Below are 26,041 nucleotides of genomic sequence, written 5' to 3'. Positions count from 1 at the left end.
GTAATCTTAGCACTTTGGGAGGGCGAGGCAGACAGATCACTTGAGGCCAGGAGTGTGAGACCAGCCTGGTCAACATGGCGAAACCCTGTCTCTACTAAAAATACAAAAATTAGCTGGGTATAGTGGCACGCGCCTGTAATCCCACCTACTCAGGAGGCTGAGACAGGAGAATTGCTTGAGCCCGTGAGGTGGAGGTTGCAGTGAGCCGAGATCGCACCACTGCACCCCGGCCTGGGCGACAGAGGGAGACTCTGTAGGTAGGTAGGTAGGTAGGTAGGTAGGTAGGTAGATAGATAGATAGATAGATAGATAGATAGATTCTATAGATTAGATAGATAGATAGATAAGATAGATAAGATAGCCAGGAATAAGTCGGTGCTTTTCAAAGCTCTTACTCCCCAAATTGTCTCCTTCCCCAGCCCTTCCTCCCAAGGTTTTTGGTTTGTATTTTTGCCCCAACTGTTTTTCCTTGCCCCCAGGCACCAGAGGCTAATAATATCCTTTCCTTTAAATGTTTTCAAGGAAAGTTCCAAGTTAGGCAAAATAAATGTCAGTCCTTTGAGCTTATCCTTCAGGGAGCCACCAGACAGGTAAAAATAAACAATTTTTATTGTTTATTCTTTGACAATAAGAAATAGGCCCCCCTTTGCTTCCTCAGTACTAGGAAACCATACTGGGAATATGGGTTATCTTCAAAGCTGTTGCTGAGCGGGAGACAGAGCCAGCACAAGTTAAAACACTACAAAACCCTTTTACTGGGACTCAGGGGTTTTTTGTTTCCTTTTTCCTCGTTAAGGGTTTGCCTGGTTACTATAAACTTTTGATTAGTTATGAGAGTTCCGACAGTTGATTCTGACAGGTTTTTGCTGATTCATTTGTTGTTTTGTGGAAGGACAAGCTTTTGTCATTGTTTATTATACTGTTTTCACTGACGTACCCGCTCTGTATTTTTTTAAATGTGGGTTGCAGCGCACTAATGAATTAGTATCTACAGTTTGAAAAAATTGTCTGATATCCTTGTTGTCCTAAAAAAATATATGAACCAAGTAATTAGTGGAATTCCATTCTAAGAGTATGTTGATTTAACTCTGTTTATTCACTTTAACAAAGAAGTCTGAAAATATAACTGAAGTTTTGTTTCACCAGCCTTCAAATGTCTTGGCAAAATTAAGGACACTGCTTACCATGTGTGTTATTAGGATATCCAGGAGTTAGTGAAATGGGATCCCAATTATAGATGTGTTCATGTTCACAAAGTCCTTGTACTTAGGGATATTTGTACTGTGCAGTTACTTCTTAGAATGATATTAATGATAGACCCTGTTGTCCTTTGCTTCAGCTTTGGGACATCCGGAAGAAAGCAGCCATCCAGACATTTCAGAACACGTACCAGGTGTTAGCTGTGACCTTCAATGACACAAGTGATCAGATTATTTCTGGTGGAATAGACAATGATATCAAGGTATGTTTGATGTTTATGATATATTTCCATTTCACCCATCTGCACTTAGAAACAAATTTTTTCAAACTTCTGAAATTGTGGTAGCTTTGCACTTAATACCAACTGAAAGGAAAATAGCAATTTGGAACTTATTTTCTTTTTCTCCTGTCTTCATTGACTTCCTAAATTAAAGGTTGCATTGCAGATCTTATAAATGCTGTCAGGGACCAGGCACTTAATGTGAAGTGTGAAGTCTCTGTAGGGGGACTATGTAAAAAATAAAGAGTGCATTTCCTTTTAAAGACATTCAGAATCTTTTTTTAACCATCTTAGTTTAATGGGAGCAATGAATCAGTTTGTGATTCTGTATCCTCATCTCTCACTGTGTTTTTCTTTTTGACACTATGGAAAGGGAGTTTTCTAAGTTTCTCTAAGAATGAGAGAAGGTAATGATATTAAAGAGGCAATAGACCATATGGCAGTACAGTGTAGCTCAAACTTTCAAGTAATTGACTTGAGTTCTAATCCCAGTTTCACCATTTTCTAGTTTTGTGACTTCAACACCTTCTTTAAGCCTCTTTTTCTTGTGTGAATGCTGAGGGGGTAGTGATAACAAAAACAGTGGCATCTACCACATACCATTGTGGGGATTAAATGAGCCTGATTGATTAGAGCACTTAGCAGAATTCCTGGACATAACAAGTGCCAGGAAATGTGTTATTTTGGTCCTGCACGGCTTCTGTCTTCCTTTCCTATTGGCTTCCTTGGGGATCTTAACGACTTTGACCTTACCTTCTGCTTTATAGTGAGAATAGTAACTGTCAGATAAATACTCAACTTTCTGTGTTGTCCTTTCCTAGAAGTTGTACTGTATTTCCATCCCTCGTTGTTTCCTTTGCTGTTACTTTGGATGAAATATCCTTGCTTTTGGCCAGGTGCAGTGGCTCACACCTGTAATCCCAACACTTTGGGAGGCTGAGGCAGGAGGATCACAGGGTCGGGAGACCAAGACCATCCTGGCCAACATGGTGAAACCCTGTCTCTACTAAAAATACAAAAATCAGCCGAGTGTGGTGGTGTGTGCCTGTAATCCCAGCTACTCGGGAGGCTGAGGCAGGAGAATTACTTGAACCTGGGAGTCGGAGGTTGCAGTGAGCAGAGATCACGCCACTGCACTCCAGCCTGGCCACGGAGCAAGACTCCATCTCCAAAAATAAAGATAGTTTTTTTTTTTTTTTGAGTCTATAGGCCAGGCTGGAGTGCAGTGGGGCTATCTCAGTTCGCTGCAACCTCTGCCTCCTGTGTCCCAGTTCAAGCAATTCTCCTTCCTCAGCCTCCTGAGTAGCTGGGATTACAGGCACGTGCCACCATGTCCAGCTAATTTTTGTATTTTTAGTAGAGACAGGGTTTTACCATGTTGGCCAGGCTTATCTTTGAACTCCTGACCTCGTGATCCACCTGCCTCAGCCTCCCAAAGTGCTGGAATTACAGGTGTGAGCCACTGCTCCCGGCCTAAAGGTAGTCCTTTAAATGTGAGGGTTTCAATCATTCGTCCCTTCTTTCAACCTCTTCTACTTTTCTTTTTTTTGAGATGGAGTCTCACTCTGTCACCCAGGCTTGAATGCAGTGGCGTAATCTCGGCTCAGTGCAACTTCCGCCTCCTGGGTTCAAGCAGTTCTCTTGCCTCAGCCTCCTGAGTAGCTGGGACTACAGGCATGTGCTACCACGGCTGGCTAATTTTTTGTATTTTTAGTAGAGATGTGGTTTCACCAAGTTAGCCAGGATCGTCTCGATCTCCTGACCTCGTGATCCACCCGCCTCGGCTTCCCAAAGTGCTGGGATTACAGGCATGAGCTACTGCATCCGGCCTTTCTTTTCTACTTTGCTACTTTCTTATGAGTATTTCATCATGCTTAGGTGTCTTCTCTGGGTGGCAAAAAAAAAAAAAAAAATTCTTCCTTTGATCCCACATCCCCTCCTCATATTGCCCTGTGAATCTTTCCCTTCACAACCAAACTATTTTATTTATTTATTTAAGATAGAGTTTCACTCTTGTTGCCCAGGCTGAAGTGCGATGGCACGATCTTGACTTACCGCATCCTCCACCTCCTGGGTTCAAGTGATTATCCTGCCTTAGCCTCCTGTAGTTGGGATTACAGGCATGCGCCACCATACCTGGCTAATTTTGTATTTTTGGTAGAGACAGGGTTTCTCCATGTTGGTCAGGCTGGTCTGGAACTCCTGACCTCAGGTGACCCACCCGCCTCAGCTTCCCGAAATGCTGGGATTACAGGCGTGAGCCACCCTGCCTGGCCCAAAACTTCTTAAAAAGGATGATGATGGTGGTGGTGATAATATTGCTATCACCATCATCTAACACATAGTGCTTACTTTCTGCCAGTTGTTGTTCTCAGAGCTTTACATCATTAATTCATTTAAGCTTCACTATTGGCCTCCTCATGGATCTTAAAGACTTTGATCTTACAACCTCATGAAATAAATCCTACTGACGCGATTGTACAGATGAGAAACTAAGCTAAAGGAGGCACAACAGCTTAACCCCAGGTTACACAGCTAGTAAGTGATGGAACCTCAGTTCAAATTCCAGAGTTTCTTTCTAGAGTTATACTCTTAATACTTAGAGGAATCCCCTGGAGATGTTTCTGCACTCACTGTCTTCAGTTCCTCACATACCATTCATTCTTCATTCCTAATAGTCTGGATTTTTTTGGTTTTTTTGTGTGTGTGTTTGTTTTTTAACATAATCGCTCTGTACTATAGACCTGGTCTTCTCTCTTCCCTGAGTTCTGTGACAACAAACTCCTATCCATCTGGTAGGTCCTTCTCTTTCTCTACATACCATTATGAGCACTCTGTCTGTGGAGTCTTGAAACATCATTATTCGCCAAGGGCCCTTTGCTTTTCTCACTGTGTACATTCCCCAAGACAAATCTCGTCTACTTCCATGACTCCATCCCTCTGCCGATGACAGTTTTCCCACCCCAGATCTTAAGCTTCAGGTCCCTGTGTACAACTAGCTGTTCAGTATCCCCCACTTGAATGTCTCATAGGTACCTAAGAATTTAGGTTTTCCAAAATTGAACTTCCCATCCCTTTTCCATCATATAAATATTTGGAGAATGAAGAATCAGAACATGGAAACTTAGATCAACTTTAATAGCTATGCACAGTATTTCCCAGAATGGAGATGGGAGCTCATTGGCATCAGAATCACTAGAAGAAGGCTTCTTGTGCACATGAAAATAGGTTAGTGTCATCAAGCTATGATAACTTTTATACTTTTCAAGATATGTAAATTTACATACAGTGAAATAAACATTTTTGGTGTACAGTTATAAGAATTTTAATGTTTGCATAGATTTACTATCACCAACAGAGTACCAAATTTGATTGATGCCCACTGTGGGGATACACTAACCTAACAATAATACTCTTGTGCTGGTAAAGTCTTCCTGCTACCAATAGTATGGCTTACTTTGGACTCTTTATCTGGACTGTTCCTGGACCTTCTGAAGACAATAGTGCTATATAGCACAAATTCTCACAGCTTAAATAAAAGAAGCTAGCCTCAAAATGTTATATATATATAGGATTTCTTATATGATATTCTCAAAAAAAAATTATAGGTCAAAGAAGAGATCAGTAATCAGCAAGTGTTAGGGATGAAGAGGTTTGACACAAAGGAGAATAGTTAGGAAATTCTTGGGGTGATGAAAATTGTTTGGTACTCTGTTGGTGATAGTAAACTAAAAAGTGTTTGCTGGGCGTGCTGGCTCACGCCTGTAATCCCAACATTTTGAGAGGCCAAGGCAGGCGGATCACTTAAGGTCAGGAGTTCTAGACCAGCCTGGCTAACATGACGACACCCTCTCTCTACCAAAAATACGAACATTAGCCAGGCATGGTGGCATACGCCTGTAATCCCAGTTACTCAAGAGGCTGAGGGACGAGACTGGCTTGAACCAGGGAGGCAGGGGTTGTGATGAGCCAAGATTGCACCACTGCACTGCAGCCTGGGCGACAGAGAGAGACCATGTCTCAAAAAATAAAAATTTTTTAAAAAGCTAAAAAGCATTTAATCTGTCCACAAACATTAAGATTTTTCTGCCAATGCTTCATTTTTGGGAAAATTTTTAAATTAGAAGTGCACCTAGCACTGAGAGTCCCCTTGTTTGTGTACTGCATATATTATATTCTCTTTTTTTTTTTTTTTTTTGAGGCGGAGTCTCGCTCTGTCGCCCAGGCTGGAGTGCAGTGGGACGATCTCGGCTCACTGCAAACTCTGCCTCCCGGGTTTACGCCATTCTCCTGCCTCGGCCTCCCCAGTAGCTGGGACCACAAGCTGCGCCATCACACCTGGTAATTTTTTGTATTTTTTAGTGGAGACGGGGTTTCACCGTTTTAGCCAGGATGGTCTCCATCTCCTGACCTCGTGATCCACCCACCTTGGCCTCCCAAAGTGCTGGGCTTACAGGCGTTAGCCACCGCGCCTGGCCTGTATTCTCTTTTCTAAACAAAAAATCATTATAGACTTTTCCTAATTTGTCTTCTTATTTACCTTAAATGTTTTATGGAGATACAAAAATTGCATTCAAATATATGTTTAACAAATCAACTTTATTGGGAATAACATTATTAAAATCTAATTACAAGTATAATAGATTTAGTAATAAAAGTGATACTTTGTATGTTAAAGTGCAGAAAATGTAAAAAGAAAAATTGTAAAAATAGGTAAGTCACTAGTTTCATCATCCAAATTCAGTCACTGTTACTATTTCACAGTGTACTTCCTTCAAGTCTTTTCTGTAACACAATGTTTTGTGTGTAAACATCATGATATTCACTCTTTAGATAATGCTTTTTTTTTTTTTTTCCCCGAGAGAGAGTCTTGCTCTGCCGCGGCTGGAGTGCAGTGGTGCAGTCATGGCTCACTGCTGCCATGACCTTCTGGGCTCAAGCAATTCTCTCACCTCAGCCTCCCAAGTAGCTGGGACTAAATGTGCATGCCACTATGCCCAGCTAAATTTTTTTTTTTTTTTTGAGACAGAGTTTCACTCTTGTTGCCCAGGCTGGAGTGCAATGGCACGATAGCTCACTGCAACCTCCACCTCGTGGACTCAAGTGATTCTCCTGCCTCAGCTTCCCGAGTAGCTGGAATTACAGGCACCCGCCACCACGTCCAGCTAATATTTTGTATTTTTAGTAGAGACGTGGTTTCACCATGTTGACCAGTCTGTTCTAGAACTCCTGACCTCAGGTGATCCGCCTGCCTCGGCCTCCCAAAGTGCTGAGATTACAGGCATGAGCCACCATGCCTGGCCAGTTTGGTTTGTTTTCGTTTTTGTTTTTTTAGAAATGGGATCTCAACACATTGCCCAGGCTGGTCTCGAACTCCTGGCCTCAAGCAGTCCTCCCTCCTTGGCCTCCCAAAGTGTTGGGATTACAGGCATGAGCCACTGTGCCCAACCATGATCTTTTTTCACTTATTATCACATAGCTGATCCTTTGTCAGGAATCCCCCACCCCCATCTTTGATGCATTGCTGTGACTTGCTCTCTTACCTTCAGATCACAGCATAGATATCTCTTCTAGAAAGTATTTCCTAAACTAAGCCCGCCTCTAGTTGCTGTCTATCAAATCATTCTTATTTTCTTGGAAGTGTAGTTAGAATCATTTTCCTTTCCATTTTTTGGTTTTATTTTGAGGTCTCACTTATGTTGCCCAGACTGCAATGTGGTGGTAGAATCATAGCTCACTGTAACCTTGAATTCCTGTGCTTAAGCGAACTTGGGATCATTTTTTGATTTGCCACTTAATTGCTAGCTTTGTGATCTTAAAGTTGTTTTAACCTCATCATCTCCATTACTTATCTCTGAGTGGGAATTGTCAGCTCACCTCATGTAATTGTTACATTAATTAAATGAAGTAAGGATATGATATTCCTAGCACCATGGCAGGGACATAGTGTGTTCAGTATATGTCAGTTGCCATTATCATCATCATTTTTATTTTTATTATTATAATATTAAATAATTTAGTGACAACCATGTCATTGGACATTTAGGCTGTGTCATGTGAATCACTATCACAGATTATGCTGCTATGGACATATTTGTGCGTGAAAGTTTTTCTGTATTTGTTTTCTTAGAGTAGATTTCCAGGTGAAAAATTAATGTGTTTTAACAAGTATAAGGATGTTTCATATTTGGGATACAGGCTGCCATATTGTTTTCGGGCAGCAGCAGTTAATACAATATTTGAAACCAAGTTGCTAGAATTATTTCTTTATTTTTGCTCTTGTATAACAGAGATGGACTGGAGAGAGTTGTGTGTGTGTTAGAATTTAGTTAGAAGGTAGTCTTCTCCCTATTAAAAATACCCTGCTGATGGCCAGGCACGGTGGGTCATGCCTGTAATCCCAGCACTCTGAGAGGCCAAGGCAGGCAGATCACTTGAGGCTAGGAGTTCCAGACCAGCCTGGCCAACATGGCAAAACCCTGTCTCTACTAAAAATACAAAAATTAGCCGGGGGTGGTGGCACATGCCTGTAGTCCCAGCTACTCGGGAACCTGAGGCACGAGAATCGCTTGAACCTGGGAGGGGGAGGTTGCAGCTAGCCGAGATAGCACCACTGCACTCCAGCCTGGACGACAGAGTGAGACTCTATCCTGATTTAAAAAAAAAAAAAAAAAACTCAGCAAACTAGAAATAGAGGAAGGGAACTTTCTCAGCTGATAAAGGGCATTTTAAAAAAAAAAAAAAAAAAAAACCTTTTGTTACATGCAGAGGGGAGAGTAATTGCTCTCTCAATCTCAGGAAGATTCTTAGTTGTCCTAAAGACCTCATACATTTCTTTAAACATGCAAAAGAGAGGCTCCTTTTCAATCAGAAGGACTCAGGAAATGTCAAACCTGAAAAGAACCTTAGACATCACCTCCATCCCTCACTTTATAGGTGACTGAAGTGAGTCCCTAAGAGGTTAAGTGATCTGGCCAAGATCAAAGTCATCACTCAGTCAGTGGTAGAGACAGGACCAGAGCTCTATCTCTATAGGGCTAATAGTCTTACCACTCTGTCTTGTTACCTGTAGTCGATTAACAAGTACCTTTTAAGCACCTAGAGGCTTACCGGTCTTGAGCCCTAGCACGACAAATGACCACACTGCCTCTCTATATTAGGAGATGCTCCTCAGAGAGCCTGGTTTTTGTTTGTTTCTCAGTCTATCTTAGGTAGCACTGCCTGTTCTAAGAAAGAGAAACACATAAGGAATGGGAACCCTTTTTAAAATCTGAGGTGAACAAATTCTGTGTATATTTATGAGCAGATAGACTGTTCCCACCAATCTCTTGGAACTTCCTACCTGGTGATAGGATTGGGGAGTCAGAGGAAAATGAAGAAAGAAGAAAATGTGTCATTTGAGAGCCTGATGGTCTGGCTGGCAATCTGGCATTTCTTATAACCCTGAGCTCTAGTTAGGATGGGAGTTCAGTTTGTAATTTTTTTTTTTTAATGTAATGGTTAAAAGGATAGATTAGGCCAGGCATAGTGGCTCATGTTTGTAATCCCTGCACTTTATGAGGTTTCATCCCTTCAGTTATTAAATATATGGGCCAGGCCAGGCGCAGTGACTCACGCCTGTAATCCCAGCACTTTGGGAGGCTGAGGTGGACAGATCACAAGGTCAGTAGATCTAGACCATCCTGGCTATGGCCAACATGGTGAAACCCGTCTCTGCTGAAAACACAAAAATTAGCTGGGTGTGGCAGTGCGCACCTGTAGTTCCAGCTACTTGGGAGGCTGAGGCAGGAGAATCACTTGAACCCGGGAGGCAGAGGTTGCAGTGAGCCAAGATTGCACCACTGCACTCCAACCTGGCGACAGAGGGAGATTCGGTCTCAATCAATCAGTGGGCCAGAAGGATCTTTCCAGAATATACATCTGAATGACTCATTTTTCTATTTTGAACCCTTCTGTGACTCCCCAGTGAAGGAAATAAAGTGCTAGCCAGGCATTCAAAACCTTTCATGAGCTGGCCTCTGCTTGTCTACCTCATCATCTGCTGCCTCTGGATGCCTAATTTCCTACAATCCAACAGTTTTTTTCGTGCCCCTCTACTTCCACAAATTATCTTCTCCTAGTAAATACCCTTCCACTATGTCTAAGTTTAAAAAAAAAAGAAAACTTTCAGACCCTGCTCAGGCACTTCATTTTCTGTGAAAGCTTCCCTTTCTCACTCTCATCTCTGTTCCACCAGGGTTAACCCCTCTGCCCACTTTGCAACTGTACCTTGCATAGGCCTCTTGTTACTTGCTTAAACGTCTTAAGTTTTCCTTGTTATACTGAACACTCCTTGAGAGCAGGGGCCATGTCTTTTTTTGTAATCTCCAGCAGTACCTGCCACTAATCAGATGCACAGATTTTCATTGAACAGCTGATTAGGATACTTGCAAAATGTTTTGCTTAAATTCTTGCTGTAGATTTTTTTTTTTTTTTTTTTTTTTTTTTTCAGACAGAGTTTTGTTTTTGTTGCCCAGGCTGGAGTGCAGTTGTGCAATCTCAGGTCACTGCAGCCTCCGCCTCCCGGTTCAAGTGATTCTTCTGCCTCATCCTCCCAAGTAGCTGGGATTACAGGTGTGCACCACAATGCCCGGCTAATTTTTTGTATTTTTAGTAGAGAAGGGGTTTCACCATGGCCAGGCTAGTCTTGAATTCCTGACCTCAGGTGATCCACCCACCTTGGCCTCCCAAAGTGCTGGGTTTACAGGAGTGAGCCACCCCTGCTGTAGATTTTTTTTTGTGGCAAATCCTGGATACTTTTTGGCCCTGCACAAACAAGGTGTACAGACCTCAAAGAGGAAGTTTGGAAATAACACACAAGTTCTGTGAGGGGTTGGCAAAGTGCATTCTCTCCTAGTTGTTAAAAAGCTAGATTTCAACAATGCCTTCTCAGAAGAGAAGGAACAACAGCTTGAACAAAATGTCAGACATTTCAGGCTTTCCTGATTACTGAAGCAGCAAACATCTTGATATAAAAAAGATCGTATGGAAAATGTGTTGGGCTCCACACATGGTGAGTTACTGATGGAGAAAGTGGAGTTGTCTGCCCTATGTATTACTCTGCTATGTAACACCTAACTCATTTCTAGATAAGGAAAAGTGTCTTGATTTAAGGAACAGCAAAAGTTTTATTTACTTAGAAAAAAACTACATTGCAATATGAAATAAAATTGGGGGAAAATTTGTATTTTATGTAATACCAGTGACCTTAACAAAATTACTGTTCTTTTTGCCATGTGACTTTCCAGACTATTTCTGTTAGCTTGAAAATAATGTATGTCTGTGTAAGGACAAATACTGTTTTGTATTTTCCTTTTTTGCTTAACAGCTTATTATGTAAATATTTTTACATTTGGTCTTCTGAGTTATTTTTAGGAACTGCTTAATAATAGCTACACATTATTGAGGACCTGCCATGTGCCAGGCATATGCAAGCATTCTTATAATCCTTACAACAGCCATAAGAAGTAGCTAATCTTACAGACCAGGAAACAGGCCCAGAAAGAGTTAGTGACCCAATGATACATAACTCTTAAGTGGCAAGGACCAGTTTATTCCTACCCTAAGTCACCACTCTTTCTACTCTGTCATGCTATCTCCTATATGAGAATTCAGTTTTGCAGCGTGCTTATGAGACATAATTTAGTAAACCACCTGTTTTTCCTGCTTGACATTTAGGTTATTTTCTGTGTCTTACCTTTCCTATACAAGCAATAATGAATCTGTTATTTATTTTTCTTTTAATAAATGTGCTTATCCATAGTGTGTGTTCATGTACGTACCCATACATGTACATATATATACATTTATTGTCACATATTGTTACATTAAATGAAAAATTTTAAGTATCTATATTTTTCATATTGTTAACACAAATTAAACATGTAATCATAATGGCTTTTTAAATGATAAACTTATTTGTTTTATGTATTTATAATAATTTGTAATGGCTAAGAATCATAGTTTAAGCATTTTAAGCACTCTTTAGTTTTTTTCTATAGTAGTTTTTATTTTGCTATGATTTGAAAATAACCTTTCTGAATTCTATTTTTTTTTTGTGTTTAATACTTTATCTTAACATTTGATATGCATTCATTTATATTTATCGAGTCAGACATGGTAACCTTAACTACCTTTTTAGAAAGACAGAGGTTGGCCAGGCATAGTGGCTCATGTCTGTAATACGAACACTAAGAGGACGAGGTGGGAGGATCGCTTGAGCCTGGGAGTTCAAGACTAGCCTGGGCAACATGGTGAAACCCTGTCTCTTCAAAAAAAATTAGCTGGGTATAGTAGCATGCTCCTGTAGTCCCAGCTACTGGGGAGGCTTAGATGGGAGAATCACCTGAGCCTGGAAAGTCAAGGCTACAGTGAGCCATGATAATGCTACTGCACTGGGTAACAGAGTGAGACCTGACTCCAAAAAAAAAAAAAGGGTGTTTTTCTCTTTGACAGAAATCCTGTGTTTTATAGTAGAGTAATATCAGTGTCTCTGGGCAATTGACTCTTGTCTCTTGTCATTCTCTTTCTCTGCTTTTATTAATTTGATTTCTGTGGGCACCTTTTTGTTTTTGCAGGTCTGGGACCTGCGCCAGAACAAGCTAACCTACACCATGAGAGGCCATGCAGATTCAGTGACTGGCCTGAGTTTAAGTTCTGAAGGCTCTTATCTTTTGTCCAATGCAATGGACAATACAGGTAACTTTGGAGAGGAAATCTCTCCCAGGATCCAAGGAAAGTCAAAGATTGCTCACAGATTCCATCAGACGATTAGAACGTGTTGTAATGGTGAAAGCTTTAGGTGAGATAGTTAAGAATCTAGGACTGTAGTCTCAGATCTCTGTCTTGTCCCTGAACGACTTTGCACACAGCATTTCTTCTCTCTGGGTGTCAGTTTCTAACATTGATAAGAGGACTGGACTTAACCTTTAAGACCCATCTCAGCTCTGGTATTCTGTGTATCCAACAGAATATTAGAAACTCTAGGTGGATGAGTTTAATGAAAAAGATGTGAATCTAGAGATCTATTCAAGGCAGTTCTTGTGTGTTTTCAGAGAGCACCAAGCTTGGATGATCTCTTTTGCTCTTTCCTGACAGTCTGTCTTCCCCTCCCACTCTGAAAGCATTGGTGTGGGAAGAAGTCTTCATTAAAACATCCTGGATTTACACAAACACACTCTTGCTCTTTCTCTTTACTTGTTTTTGAGTTGTAGGGTGGGAGGATGGGTTACTATAGAAAAAAAGTAAGGTGACTTGCTGGATTATATGCTTAATGTTGAGGGAATTTGGAAATGGCCCTGGTATACAAATTTATAGGCTTGTCAGGAACTAAAATGTATTCCCTGATATTTTGTAACAAAAACAATACCTGACATTCATTGGCTACTTAATAAATATTTGTTGAATGAATGGAAATCTTTATCTTTTGACTGTATTCTCAATAGCAAACGTTCATTCATAGCTTTGCCTTTTTATGCCTGTCTGACTCTAAGGATTGATAATACTTTTTTCATACTCAAATAAAATGACATCACTGAAATTCCACTACAGGTATAGCGTCAGTTACGACGACTATAGCTACTGCTTACAATAGATGTTTATACACATATAATCTAGCATTAAAAAATTTTTTTCCCTTAATTTTTTTTATAAGACAGGATCTTGCTGTGTTGCCCAGGCTGGTCTCAAACTCCTAGGCCCAAGCAAGTCTCCCAAGTACCATGCCTAGCTAATTCTAGCATTCTTTATAATGAGGAACAATGAGGTTTCCTAAATTGATATTAAAATAAGGAAAAAATAAGAAAATAATTTCTTATGGCTGCGTAATAAAATTATAAATTCTTTATTTTTGTTTGTTGCCTACAAATTTTCTTTAAAATAGTGTTATTGGCTGGGCGGGGGAGATCACCTGAGGTCAGGAGTTCGAGACCAGCCTGGCCAACGTGGTGAAACCCCGTCTCTACTAAAAATACAAAAATTAGCCAGGTGTGGTGGTGGGCGCCTGTAATCCCAGCTACTTGGGAGGCTGAGGCAGGAGAATCACTTGAATCCAGGAGGCGGAGGTTACAGTGAGACAAGATTGCGCCACTGTACTCCAGGCTGAGCAAGAAGAGCGAAACTCCATCTCAATCAATCAGTCAATAGTATTATTTAAAAAAGAAGACAGATAATTTTCTCTTCATTTTACGGAACAGGAAAACCAAGACACAATCTCACTGTTTACCTGACATCACCCAAATATGCAACAGAGCTAGAATTAGAATCAATGTTTACTTTTTCTGATTTTTGGTATGGTACAGTGCTCTTTTGATTTATTTAACCTTTTATATATTTTATATATATATATCTGACCTTGTTCAGTTTTAGACTCTCAGGTGCCTATATGAGGGAAATTAGGAAAGGGCAATGTAAGGTTGGTTTTTATAAGTTCATTGTCACAGTAGTTCATGGTATTTAGTTTGTCACATTGAAGCTTTGCTGGATGTGACTCTAAGCTGGCAGAGAAATCTTGCAAAGTATCTTTTTGAAATTAGTATCACACCCAACTGCATTCTGTTGTAAATTACCAACATTGAGTGTGACATTTTTCCTTCCTGCCTCCTCAGCTAGCCCCAGTTATTGGGATTTAGATGTATTTTCCTGCTTGAAAAAGAGAAGAGCCTTAATAGGTATCAGTGTGTCGTGTTGGACTTCGCCTATCCAGGAAACAGCATCTGTCATTGATTGACATGATACTAATTTCAGCTGGGTGCCCACGAGGCCTCTGACCGATAGTTGTTTTGGTTGGTTTGTTTATTTGGATTTGTTTTGCAGTTCGTGTCTGGGATGTCCGGCCATTTGCCCCCAAAGAGAGGTGTGTAAAGATATTTCAAGGAAATGTGCACAACTTTGAAAAGGTGAGTTCTGCTTGGCAGAGGAGTTTTACTGTTCAGTTACTTCAGAGAAACATTTAAGGTGGTACTAAGGATAGAGAGCAGTAGCTCTGCTAAGAATGGACTTCATTCCTATAACACTGCTCTTAATCAAAACTTGTTGCCAAAAATAAAGCTAATAGAAATAATAGTGACTGGGGAGAAGCCAGTCACATAGCCCAAAAGGAATGGAGCCAGCCCTCAAACTGAGGGCATCTGACTTGACACCACTCTCAACAGGACACTCCTGGCCTTTTAATTACTTGTAAATTTTACCCTCCTAAATCAGTTTTCCATATGGAACCCAAGCTCCCATAGCTGTTACCCGGATGGTCTCCCTACCTGCCTCCCCATCCTGTGACCACGTGTTTTAGAATCCTAAGAATATATCTCTCCCCTCAGTAACTACCACGGCCCAAGTTCTGAGAGAGAAAATTTTTTTCAAACCCTCAAATTTCAAGGTCAGCTCTATTGAAAGAAGCTTTTCCCCTGAGAGAATTTGTTAATAGAAATTAATTTTTTTTTTTTTTTTAGAGCTCATTGAGATTCAGTTTCACTGTATAAATCAAATTTTATTTTTTAGACCTGGCACGGTGGCTCACAGCTGTAATCCCAGCACTTTGTGAAGTCAAGGTGGGAGGTCAGGAGTTAGAGACCAATCAGGGCGACATAGTGAGACCCTGTCTCTACAAAACATAAAAAATCTGGTTGTGGTGGCATGTGCCTGCAGTCTCAGCTGCTTGGGAGGCTGAAATGGGAGGATCACTTGGGCCTAGGAGGTCAAAACTACAGTGAGCTATGATTGTGCCACTGTACTCCAGCTTGGACAACAGAGCAAGACCCTGTCTCAAAAAAAAAAAAAAAAAAAAAAAACCCAAAATTTATTATTTGTTGGGTTTGTGTGTATTTTTCTTAAAGATAGTTAGGGGAAAAAAAAAAAGAATAATGAGTATCAAGATAAATGGAGCAAAGGGAACCTCCATTTATAAGTAGAACAAAATTTTGTTGTCAGGTTCAATCTAATTAACTGTAAGTTAAGCATTTTCTACAGTTTTTATATGGTGTAAAATAACAAAATATGCTATTTTGGGCATAGAATATAAGATAATTACTGACCATCTTCCTGAGAAGAATAATTAAAACTCTGCTTAGGAAATGTAAAGCCTCTTAGTGATTCTGCAGCCTTGCAAAGAGGAGTTTGATATATTACTATTCAGTGGATTCTTATTTATCATAGAACCTTCTGAGATGTTCTTGGTCACCTGATGGAAGCAAAATAGCAGCTGGCTCAGCCGACAGGTAAGGATTACTGGGTGCAAAGTAAAGAATGAATGATGTAGCTGGCCAGATGTGGTGGCTTGCGCCTGCAATTCCAGCACTTTGGGAGGCCGAGGCGGGCGGATCTCCTGAGGTTAGGAGTTCGAGACCAGCCTGACTAACATGGAGAAACCCCATCTCTACTAAAAATACAAAATTACCTGGGCGTGGTGGCACATGCCTGTAATCCCAGCTACTTGAGAGGCTCAGGCAGGAGAATCACTTGAACCCGGGAGGCAGAGGTTGTGGTGAGCCGAGATCGCGCCATTGCACTACTCCAGCCCGGGCAGCAAGAGCGAGACTCCATCTCCAAAAAAAAAAGAATGATGTAGCTATGCAGGATGTCTTCTTGTGTTTGATACATAAAGCGTGGATATGGAGCTAGAGCAGACATAGAGTTATGACTGTACTTGAAGATGAAACTCTGTGCAGTATGAAGGGTTTCAAAACTGTGTTGGACAAACATAATTTCTGCCCACTTTGGAGACATTTTAGACCTACAGGATCAACAATTTGTTTGATTCTGTTGGGTTCTCTTTGCCATCAAAATAAATTTCAGTCTCATAATCTGTCTCTGGTCTCCCTCACCACCTCCTTCTTCCATGCTTCAGTTCATTTGAATACATATTAAGTACCCACCTCGCCCACCATCACAGTGCTGCTCACATGGAATTTTCATATTCTAACGTCCTTTTGTGTTCTCGCCTCCAGGTTCTCTCTCACATTCCCTCTTCATTATCCAAACTCCTATATCTCTCTAGGAACCACCTCTATGTTACATCCGTAAACTGTCCCTGGCGCCCTCTCTCTATTACCTCTTGGACATAACTAATTGTTCTTTGTGCTGTAATCCCATTTCATACATCTAACCTTTATTAGCATTTATTACATCTTACAATCAGACAGACAAAGTGAGGTACCCCCACTGAGTTACTTTCTCATAGAGATTAGGGAATGAATCTTAGTCATTTCTGTGAACCCATGGCACTGTTGTCAGTGCTTGAGCTTTTTTTTGTCAGTGCTTAAGCAATTCGTTTATATTACATGAATGAATTCCTAGCTGAAGAATGGCAGTCCAGTTTTACCCTGCATAGCAGCTCAGCTATTGGTAATGCCTGTCTGTGTTGGAGATGATTCAGAGCGGTGTCTGGGTTAGTGGGAAGTGCAATGATTGCTAGATGCAGGGTGTAACAAAATGCGGACTAGGTATTTTCCACCCCATGCTGAATTAATCAGCTAAGGCTTTATGAAATATGAATCTAAACTGGCTCAGGCATTATGTGCTGAATGAGAAACAGAAGGGAGAGAATTTTTCTGTTAGATGCTGTTGTATTTGGCATGTCTGTGGTAACCCGTGTTTGGGGGAGAATCAGAGGTTGAATAGGGATGTCCGGGTGTCAAGTCTGATGGGCTGCAAATGAGGCCTGGTAAAGAATGATAAGACCCTCTGACAGCAAATCCTTTGTTTAGCTCCCATTGGGCAGTGTCTTGACCCTTTTTAGCTTAATCCTATCCTCCCCTTTAGAGTTTCTCTTCCAACCCTACTGAAACAAGCACCATCCTATAAATAGGAAGCCTTTCTTGGGCTAGCCAGGGCTTTCAGCATATTCTAGGATTTTCCCCTATTTGGGGCCCTAACACTGCCACACAGAAGCTGCACTGTGGTCTGTCCCATACCTTTCTATTAATGAATCATACTGCACATATTTAAATTCCAGAGTCTGCTTTTTTTTTTTTCTCTTGACAAGTTTAATGCCAAGAAAAATGGACAAGTATTCAGGTATTTTCTAGAGGAAAAAGAAAGAGTCCAGGTGAAAGTATCACATTGATTATTTGAGTGCAAGTGGTTTAGAGAGCTGCCTAGAGGGGGAAAGCTAAAGAATTTTAAGTTGTCAAGTTACTAGAGAAGACTTTAAGAAACAGACTAAGGTGTCTCATATTCTGATATAGTAAGAACTATCCTAATATTTTTACATAATTTTCAGCAGAAAGAGTGTATCTTTCTTTTGTAATTAAATTTTCTTGTTTGTTTTTGAGACATAGTCTCGTTCTGTCGCCCAGGCTGGAGTACAGTGGTGCAATCTCCACTCACTGCAAGCTCTGCCTCCCGGGTTCACGCCATTCTCCTGCCTCATCCTTCCGAGTAGCTGGGACTACAGGCACCCGCCACCACGCCCAGCTAATTTTTTGTATTTTTAGTAGAGACGGGGTTTCACTGGGTTAACCAGGATGATCTCGATCTCCTGACCTCGTGATCCGCCCGCCTCGGCCTCCCAAAGTGCTGGGATTATAGGTGTGAACCACCACGCCCGGCTGTAATTAAATTTTTAAATTATATATACATACTTTTTTTTCTCTGATGAGCAATTTATTTCTGGCATTGGCCCTTTCTGAATTGCAGTATCCTCTTTTTCCTCTTTCCCTCTCCACTGTACTTTTAAACTTTACATGTGGTCGATGATGCACACCTTTAATCCCAACACTCTGAGAGGCCAAGGTGGAAGAATGGCTTGAACCCAAGAGTTCAAGACGAGCCTGGGCAAGATGGCAGGATCCTGTCTCTATAAAAAAAAATCTTAAAAATTAGCCAGGCATAGTAGTGTGCACCTGTAGTCCCAGCTACTTAGTAGGCTGAGGCAGAAGGATCCCTTGAGCCCAGTAGTTTGAGGATATAGTGAGCTGCAATCATACCACTGCTCTCCAGCCTGGGCAACAGAGCAAGACACCATCTCTTTTAAAAAAAAAAAAAAAAAAAAACTTCACATGTGGAAGTGTGGTCTGAGGAAAGCCTACCCTTTCTACCTGCTGGGTGTTGGCCAGATTTGACAGGCCACCTCACCAATTAGCCCCAAGTCAACAAGCAGCTCTGTTACATAAGGTTCCTAGTTCCTGCCAAATGTTGCCATGCCAGAGTAAGGAGAGGGCAAGGAACTCCTCCAAATTTAGCATCTAATTGGCAGCCATCAAGAGTGAGGCCTTGAAGTGTAAACCCTTGGAGATCTGAGATTCTGTCTTTTGTGTGCCTGGGAAATGTATCCTCAGAAAACTGCTTTTCAGCTTGGCCTGAATTTGGCAAATCTCTCCTTTCTACTAACTAATAATTTACAGATCACCTCCTCTTATTCAAACTTGAAACTATATATAGTCCTGTAGACTACAGGAAGGCTGACCAGTCTCTTGGCCAAGAGTGATTTATTCAGCCCATTGACTTCATGAGATTCTATTTTGATGATGAGTATACTTGTAATAACAATAGCTATAATTAGTTCTGTGTGCCAGGCACTTTGCGTGTATTACCTCATTATTTTTCTCAACAAAATTATGAGATCAATATTTTCTCCATCATTGTAACTAAGAAGCTTAGAGAAGTTAAATGATCTGCAATTATTTAACTTCTCTGAGCTAAGCTTACTTAGCTAGTAAATAGCTGCACTGAGACTTGAACCCCAGTCTTTCTGACTCCAGAGCTCATACTCTTTTACTGTGCCACACTGCCAATAATTGAATTAATGAGGACCACCTTTTTGTGCGCGACAGGAAAGAAGACAGTAGGAAGGGTATGAGTATCAGATCCAAGGAGTCTAGACTGATGGAGTTCCTGCTTCTCCTCCATCTTGCTCAGAGCTTAGTTTCTATGGAGCCTAGCTGATGACAGCTAAATAGTATAATTAAGAAGCTCTTGTTTATTTGCATTTTAGACCAAAAGTGTAATGTTGGATTAGAACTAGGCATTTTATAATCCAGTACTGGTGAATGTACCATTTTTATGATCAAGTACTGGTGAGTTGTTGATTGCACAAAACAAAATATGTAAATAATTTTAAATACCTGCTTCAAAACCACCAGCCCTTTATATTTACCAACAGATGAATTTTACTTCATCAGATTAAGATAATAGACCCTTTATTTTTAGCCAGTATATTTATGGATGTTTAAGTGAAAGTAAAATATGGGAGTATATTAAGAGCTCCAGAGTCTTGGGTTCAGCTCTGTAGTTTCTGTGGCTGCTGAAGAGGTGGTCAGGAATATAGGAACCCCCTGCTGGGCTCCTGGTCACTTCTGTCTGCTCCATGGCAGGAAGCCTTCAGCACAAGACATCAAGGCAAGCTTAATAAGAAAAACTATTTCTTCTTCCTAAGCCATGTCATATCAGTTATACAGAAGTACTACTTTGGGAAACAGTCTTCAGGAGAGCCTAGATGAGCTCATACAATCTCAGCAGTTCACTCAACTTGCCCTTCAAGTTTTAATTCAGTTTGATAAGGCTATAAACGCATCATTTTGGCTCAGAGGGTTAGGAACAGAGTTGATTTCAGTGGCTCTCTAAATACATACAGATTCTGCCATATGCCATGCATGGTGGCTCATGCCTGTCATCCCAGCACTTTGGGAGGTGAAGGCGGGAGGATCGCTTGAGGCGAGGAGTTCAAGACCAGCCTCGACAACATAGGAAGACACTGTCTCTACAAAAAAAAAAAAAAAATTAATTTAGAAAAACAAAAAGATTCTGTGATAATATGTAGACTTTTATATTCAATGATATTGAATTACAAAAGGTGATAGAACTTATTAAAGTGGATAAAGTGAAAATTATGGCCTGTGATGATAAAAATACTGGCTATAATACTACCGAATGAATAGGAAAAAAATCACGTTTTTATGACATCTTCTGTTACTATTCATCACTTTTGAAGAGAAATGTAAACATTTTTTTATTCTAGCATTGCAGAAATTACATTGTGTTATTTTGGTATTTCGGTAGTTTTCAGTAGTATTCAGAGTATTTCAGTAGAAAGAAGTTTAAAACTCTATAGCCTCTTATATTACCTTTATTATACAGCATGAAAAAAACATGAGACAGGATCTCACTCTGTCACCCAGGCTGGAGTGCAGTAGTGCCATCTCAGCTCACTGCAGCCTCTACCTGCTGGACTCAATCAGTCCTCCCACCTTGGCCTCCCGAGTAGCAGGGACCACAGACATGCACCACCACACCTGGCTAATTTTTTTGTAGAGACGGGGTTTTACCATGTTGTCTAAGCTGGTCTCAAGCGCCTGAGCTCAAGCAGTCTATCAGCCTTGGCCCCCCAAAGTGCTAGGATTACAGACATGAGCCACCATACCCAGCCTCATAATTTTTTTTAATGACAAATAAAAATTTTGTCTTCCTAAGAACATTCTCTAATAAGCTTTTTTTTTTTTTTTTAAGAGTTCTAATTTTAGTTTTGCCATTGATGAACTGTATTGCCTTGGAAACGTCACTGTGCCCCAGTTTTCTTATCTCTAAAATAGGGAGTTTAGAAAAGCTGATACCTTTTTTCTCCTTTTTTTTTTTTTTTCTGGAGACGGAGTCTTACTCCGTCACCCAGGCTAGAGGACAGTGCCATGGTCTTGGCTCACTACAACCTCTGCCTCCCAGGTTCAAGCAATTCTCCTACTTCAGCCTCCCGAGTAGTTGGGATTACAGGCACACGCTACCACACCTGGCTAATTTTTTGTATTTTTAGTAGAGACTGGGTTTCACCTTGTTGGCCAGGCTGGTCTCAAACTTCTGACCTCAGACAATCCACCCACCTCAGCCTCCCAAAGTGCTGGGATTATAGGCATGAGCCACCATACCCAACCTAGACAAGCTGACTTCTGTTGGCCCCTTCCCATTCTAGAATTCAGTATTCCTTCTGCCTGATAATTCAGTGGAAAATTTGACTCAAGTGAGTATTAGGTTAGCAAATAGTATAAATATTTTATATACCAGACACTTCCTGTCCTTTCTCGGGGCTCTGTTTGAATACAGTACGAAAAAGTTCACCCGGACCTGCAGCCTAGGCTCCCACCCTGCCATGAGTTGTGTTACCTTTTAGACTTCCTGGATGAGTATGAAGTTAACTGTAGCCTAATTATACTAGACACTCTGAAAAAGGTTTTTGTGTGATGCCTGCAGGAAAACCTTTCTTTTCTTCCCTGTGGTGTTTCCCATTTCAGAAGCTTGTATTCAAACATGCCAGTAATGCTTATATTTTTAGTTATTCTTATTTCTCCACCCCATTGCTCAAGAGCTGAGTTCATGTCTTATTCAAACTCTGTATTCCTAGTTTCTAAAAGCCAGAACACGATTCAGTAAATGTAAGGTAAGTAAATAATTGTTGCTTCCATTTCCTTTAAAAAGCCATGCCTCTGCCTTACCCCCAGCTCTAGGAGGCCTTACCCTTGCTTTTCATGATACCTTACAGGTTTGTGTATGTGTGGGATACCACAAGCAGGAGAATATTATATAAGCTGCCCGGCCATGCTGGCTCCATCAATGAAGTTGCTTTCCACCCTGACGAGCCCATCAGTAAGTCTTTCCCAACAAGGGGGAAAGGGAAACTGGAAATCTCCCCGTAGGGATCCTGGGAATACAGAGGCAAAAGTGGGTATCTGTTTTATGCGAATTTCCACGCAAACAGCCTTTGGTGTTTTGTGTGGTTTTTTTTGTTTTTTTGTGTGGTTTTTTTTTTTTTTTTTGAGACAGAGTCTCACTGTTTCGCCCAGGTTGGAGCAATGGTGCAATCTCAGCTCACCGCAACCTCTGCCTCCTGGGTTCAAGCAGTTCTCCTGCCTCAGCCTCCCAAGTAGCTGGGATTACAGGCACCCACCATCACACCTGCCTAATTTTTGTATTTTTAGTAGAGACGAGGTTTCACCATGTTGGCCAGGCTGGTCTCAAACTCCTGACCTCAGGTGATCCACCCACCTCGGCCTCCCAAAGTGCTGGGATTACAGGTGTGAGCCACCACGCCCAACCAAGAATGATTCTTCTTAATATTTGGATATAGGCCGGGCACAGTGGCTCAAGCCTGTAATCCCAGCACTTTGGGAGGCCGAGACGGGTGGATCACGAGGTCAGGAGATCGAGACCATCCTGGTTAACACGGTGAAACCCCGTCTCTACTAAAAAATACAAAAAACTAGCTGGGCGAGGTGGCGGGCGCCTGTAGTCCCAGCTACTTGGGAGGCTGAGGCAGGAGAATGGCATGAAACCGGGAGGCGGCACTTGCAGTGAGCCAAGATCGTGCCACTGCACTCCAGCCTGGGCGACAGAGCGAGACTCTGTCTCAAAAAAAAAAAAAAAAAAAAAAAAATTTGGATATACATTTCAGCTTAAAATTTTGTGGCTGGCTAAACCAAATAATTTAAGCCTTGAATTAAAGGAGAAACTGTAACTTTCTCCAGGACTAAGTATAACAAGCAGAAGCACATTTACAAAATGACTGGCACAGCCATAGATTCCTCTTTTCTACAATGATTGGGAAAGTCTTTTTCTTGGGGTTTGACTGACAAGAGACATCAGTATTTAGTGTCTGATAATGTATTTCCCATAGTACAGTCATCCTCATGATATTAGAGGATTTGGATTGAAAAGCCAGGCTACAATTTCCTGTGAATGGTGTTTAGGAGGGGAATTTAAGCTAAGTCCAACTGCTCTTTTATACCAAAATTGGGCACCAAGTCTCCTTGAGCCTTCATTATTTCTAGGTATCTTCTCTGTTCTTTTTACCTCAGTTATCTCAGCATCGAGTGACAAGAGACTGTATATGGGAGAGATTCAGTGAAGATATGGAATGGAAGACTCCAAGGCCGCTTGTCTTTGAGACCTCAGACTGCATAACTGACATCAAATGTTGGATGCCCAGGCTAGCACCCTCCCTTCAGATGACCATTGCTAGCAAGAAACAGGAGGCGGTGGCCATATTCCAAAAACCACTTCTGTCCGATTTCACCAGGATGACTAAGGCAAGCTCCCCAAGCTCCCCGTGGCCTCTAAAAACCACCTGCCAGATTTCAGGGACTGTTTTATTTTTTTTCTTTTTCTTTTTTCCTGTTTTCTAATGCAGGCCCAATGTGACAAATTCGTTGGTTGGGATTTTTTTTTTTTTTTTTTTTTTTTTGTGAGACTGGCTTTTATGATATTTTCTTTCTGTATTTCTCTAAGTCCTTTTGTATTAAAAGCCAAATAGATGCCTTTATACAAGAGCCATGTGGATTGGAATTATTGTTGTCTTTTTTTTTTTTTTGAGGCTTGATTGCTATAAATCAGAGTAGAGCTTGATGTGGCCACGGAATACAGTTCATTTAAACTTCCAAGAAGCTGTTCACTTGTTCCCCCCCCCCCTTTTCTGTGTTTCTGGGTTTACTCACTTCCATGAAAATGACAGAGAATAATTATTTATCAGTAGCAATATTTTTTTCCTACTAGAAGCAGAGCAGCCAAGATGTGATAAATAAGTTCCAAAAGAACCTGGTTTTGCCAGACGCGGTGGCTCACGCCTGTAATCCCAACACCTGGGGAGGCCAAGGCGGGCGAATCACCTGAGGTCGGGAGTTTTAGACCAGCCTGGCTAACATGGTGAAACCTGATCTCTATTAAAAATACAACAATTAGCCAGGTGTGGTGACGCATATCTGTAATCGCAGCTACTCGGGAAGCTGAGGCAAGAGAATCTCTTGAACCTGGGAGGTGGAGGTTGCAGTAAGCCGAGATTGTGCCATTGCACTTCAGCCTGGGTGACAGAGCAAGACTTTGTCTCAAAAAAAAAAAAAAAAAGAACTTGGTTTTGTATACTTGCGCCTGATCTTTAATGAGCAGAGCCTGTGTTTACTCTGCCTCCTGCCAAATGAACTTTTCTGAGCAGCATTCTCTATACTCAGGCTCTTGAAAGTGGGCAGATTTGGGGCAGTCTCAGCTGATAGAAATGACATTGGTCAGAGTGCTGCATCAAACTCAACTCAAATGGAATATGAGAACATATGAGTGCACCTTAACCATGACATTATCTGAGACACCTTTATGATTCTGTTTACTTGTCTGGCTTTGCATAAACAGACAGGATGTTAAGAAATTCTATTACTTGCCTTCTACCACTAAGGTTACCATCTCCCTGGATCACTGGGTGACTACACCCAGCACACAGATAGACACTAGTGAATCTCATCTGGCACTGGGGAGTAGAGTGTGTTTTTTCTGAATCTCTTATCTCAGAACAAAGAGATCTTCACAGTTCTAACCTGTTCTGAGCCTGTTTGGTTTTATACTTTTGGCTCACAGACCTGAGTCATCTATTTATCTTAAGTTAGAGAGAGGCTGTCTGCCCTGGGTTTGGGGCATCATCATTCAACAAACAACCCCTGTTATATGGCAGGCATGATCATTGTTGCTGAAGACAGAGATAGATAAGGTACTGTCCTTGCCATCTTGAGAAGTGCACACACCAGTAGAAAAAACTGTCTCAGAAAAAACCATCACTTACTTTTTTAAGTGAGCACATGCCAAAGATTTATACAACTCATTAATGAAGGAACCAGCAGGATGGTAAAGCTTTCAAACCAATTACTTTTAATACAGTGAATAAAGTTTGAATGAAGTGCACTGGAAACACAGGAGGAAACAACTTATTTTGCCTTGGAGCATTTAGGAAGTTTCACAGATTATGTTATTATGCTTAGATTGGGACTTGGAGGATGAGTAGGGCTTGCCAGATGGACAAAGAACATGTGCGTTTCAGGAAAAAACAGGCACAAGCTTGAAAGTGTGGCACATTTTATAAACCAAAAAGAACTTGAGAATGGTTAGAGTTGGGGAGCAGCAAACAGTAAAGTTACAGAATTAAAAGCCAAATCCTAGAAAGCTTGTACTTCATGTATGTGATCCATAGGTTGAGGTTTCCTAAAGTGCATTGCACAGAACACTGTTTTTCAGATAGTTTGTTAGATATCTTGGTGCATAAAAATCCCATGCTCAAGACCAGGTTAAATAAAGTGAAGCCAGTTTATTTACTGCAGGACTGTTTAGAGCCTTTAATATACATAGTATGGTAGAATCTCCAAAGGGAATAGTGACTTTCAGATTTCTGGTCTGAGCTATATATATATATATGTATATGGTTACACCTTTAACCAGGAGAGATTTGGACAAAGATAGTATGCAAGCTGATTTTCACACCTCCAGCAGTATCACCAAACACTCTCTAATAATCCCTTTTAAGCACCAGGTCCACATACAGGTAGAACATCTGTCTTGGTCCATTTTGCATTGCTACAAAGAAACACCTGAGGCTGAGTAACTTATAAAGATAAGTTTATTGAGCTCACAGTTCTGCAGGTTGAACAAGAAGGGTGGCACTAGCATAGCATCTGTTTCTGGTGAGGACCTCAGGAAGTTTCCAATGATAGTGGAAGGCAGAGGGGGAGCAGGTGTATCGCATGGCAAGAGAAGGAGCAACAGAGGAGGAGATGTGCCATGTACTTATAAATAGCC

The 26,041-nt window shown here is 41.1% G+C and overlaps 1 protein-coding gene and 1 pseudogene across 2 annotated transcripts in view; both read left to right on the top strand.

Annotated features, from left to right (window-relative positions):
• The window catches only part of SNRNP40 (small nuclear ribonucleoprotein 40kDa (U5)), a 37,688-nt gene extending 13,817 nt beyond the window's left edge, over nt 1–23,871 (top strand). Inside the window, exons 5-10 of the mRNA XM_011973995.1 lie at nt 1,340–1,462; nt 12,097–12,217; nt 14,333–14,415; nt 15,668–15,729; nt 21,978–22,081; nt 23,290–23,871. Of these exons, the coding sequence (XP_011829385.1) occupies nt 1,340–1,462; nt 12,097–12,217; nt 14,333–14,415; nt 15,668–15,729; nt 21,978–22,081; nt 23,290–23,339 (543 nt within the window). The 3' untranslated portion in view covers nt 23,340–23,871. The remainder of the gene's footprint in view (nt 1–1,339; nt 1,463–12,096; nt 12,218–14,332; nt 14,416–15,667; nt 15,730–21,977; nt 22,082–23,289) is intronic.
• Nucleotides 19,654–20,384, top strand: LOC105535036 (annotated as a pseudogene). Its single transcript, XR_001005373.1, has 2 exons — nt 19,654–20,096; nt 20,252–20,384. The product of XR_001005373.1 is annotated as a transcription initiation factor IIA subunit 2-like (transcript).
• Nucleotides 23,872–26,041: the final 2,170 nt, after the last annotated feature.

Source organism: Mandrillus leucophaeus, unplaced genomic scaffold, assembly GCF_000951045.1.
Source record: "Mandrillus leucophaeus isolate KB7577 unplaced genomic scaffold, Mleu.le_1.0 Scaffold141, whole genome shotgun sequence".
NCBI lineage: Eukaryota > Metazoa > Chordata > Mammalia > Primates > Cercopithecidae > Mandrillus > Mandrillus leucophaeus.
Note: the sequence above shows the minus strand (reverse complement) of the source record. Positions and strands in the feature narration are given on the sequence as shown.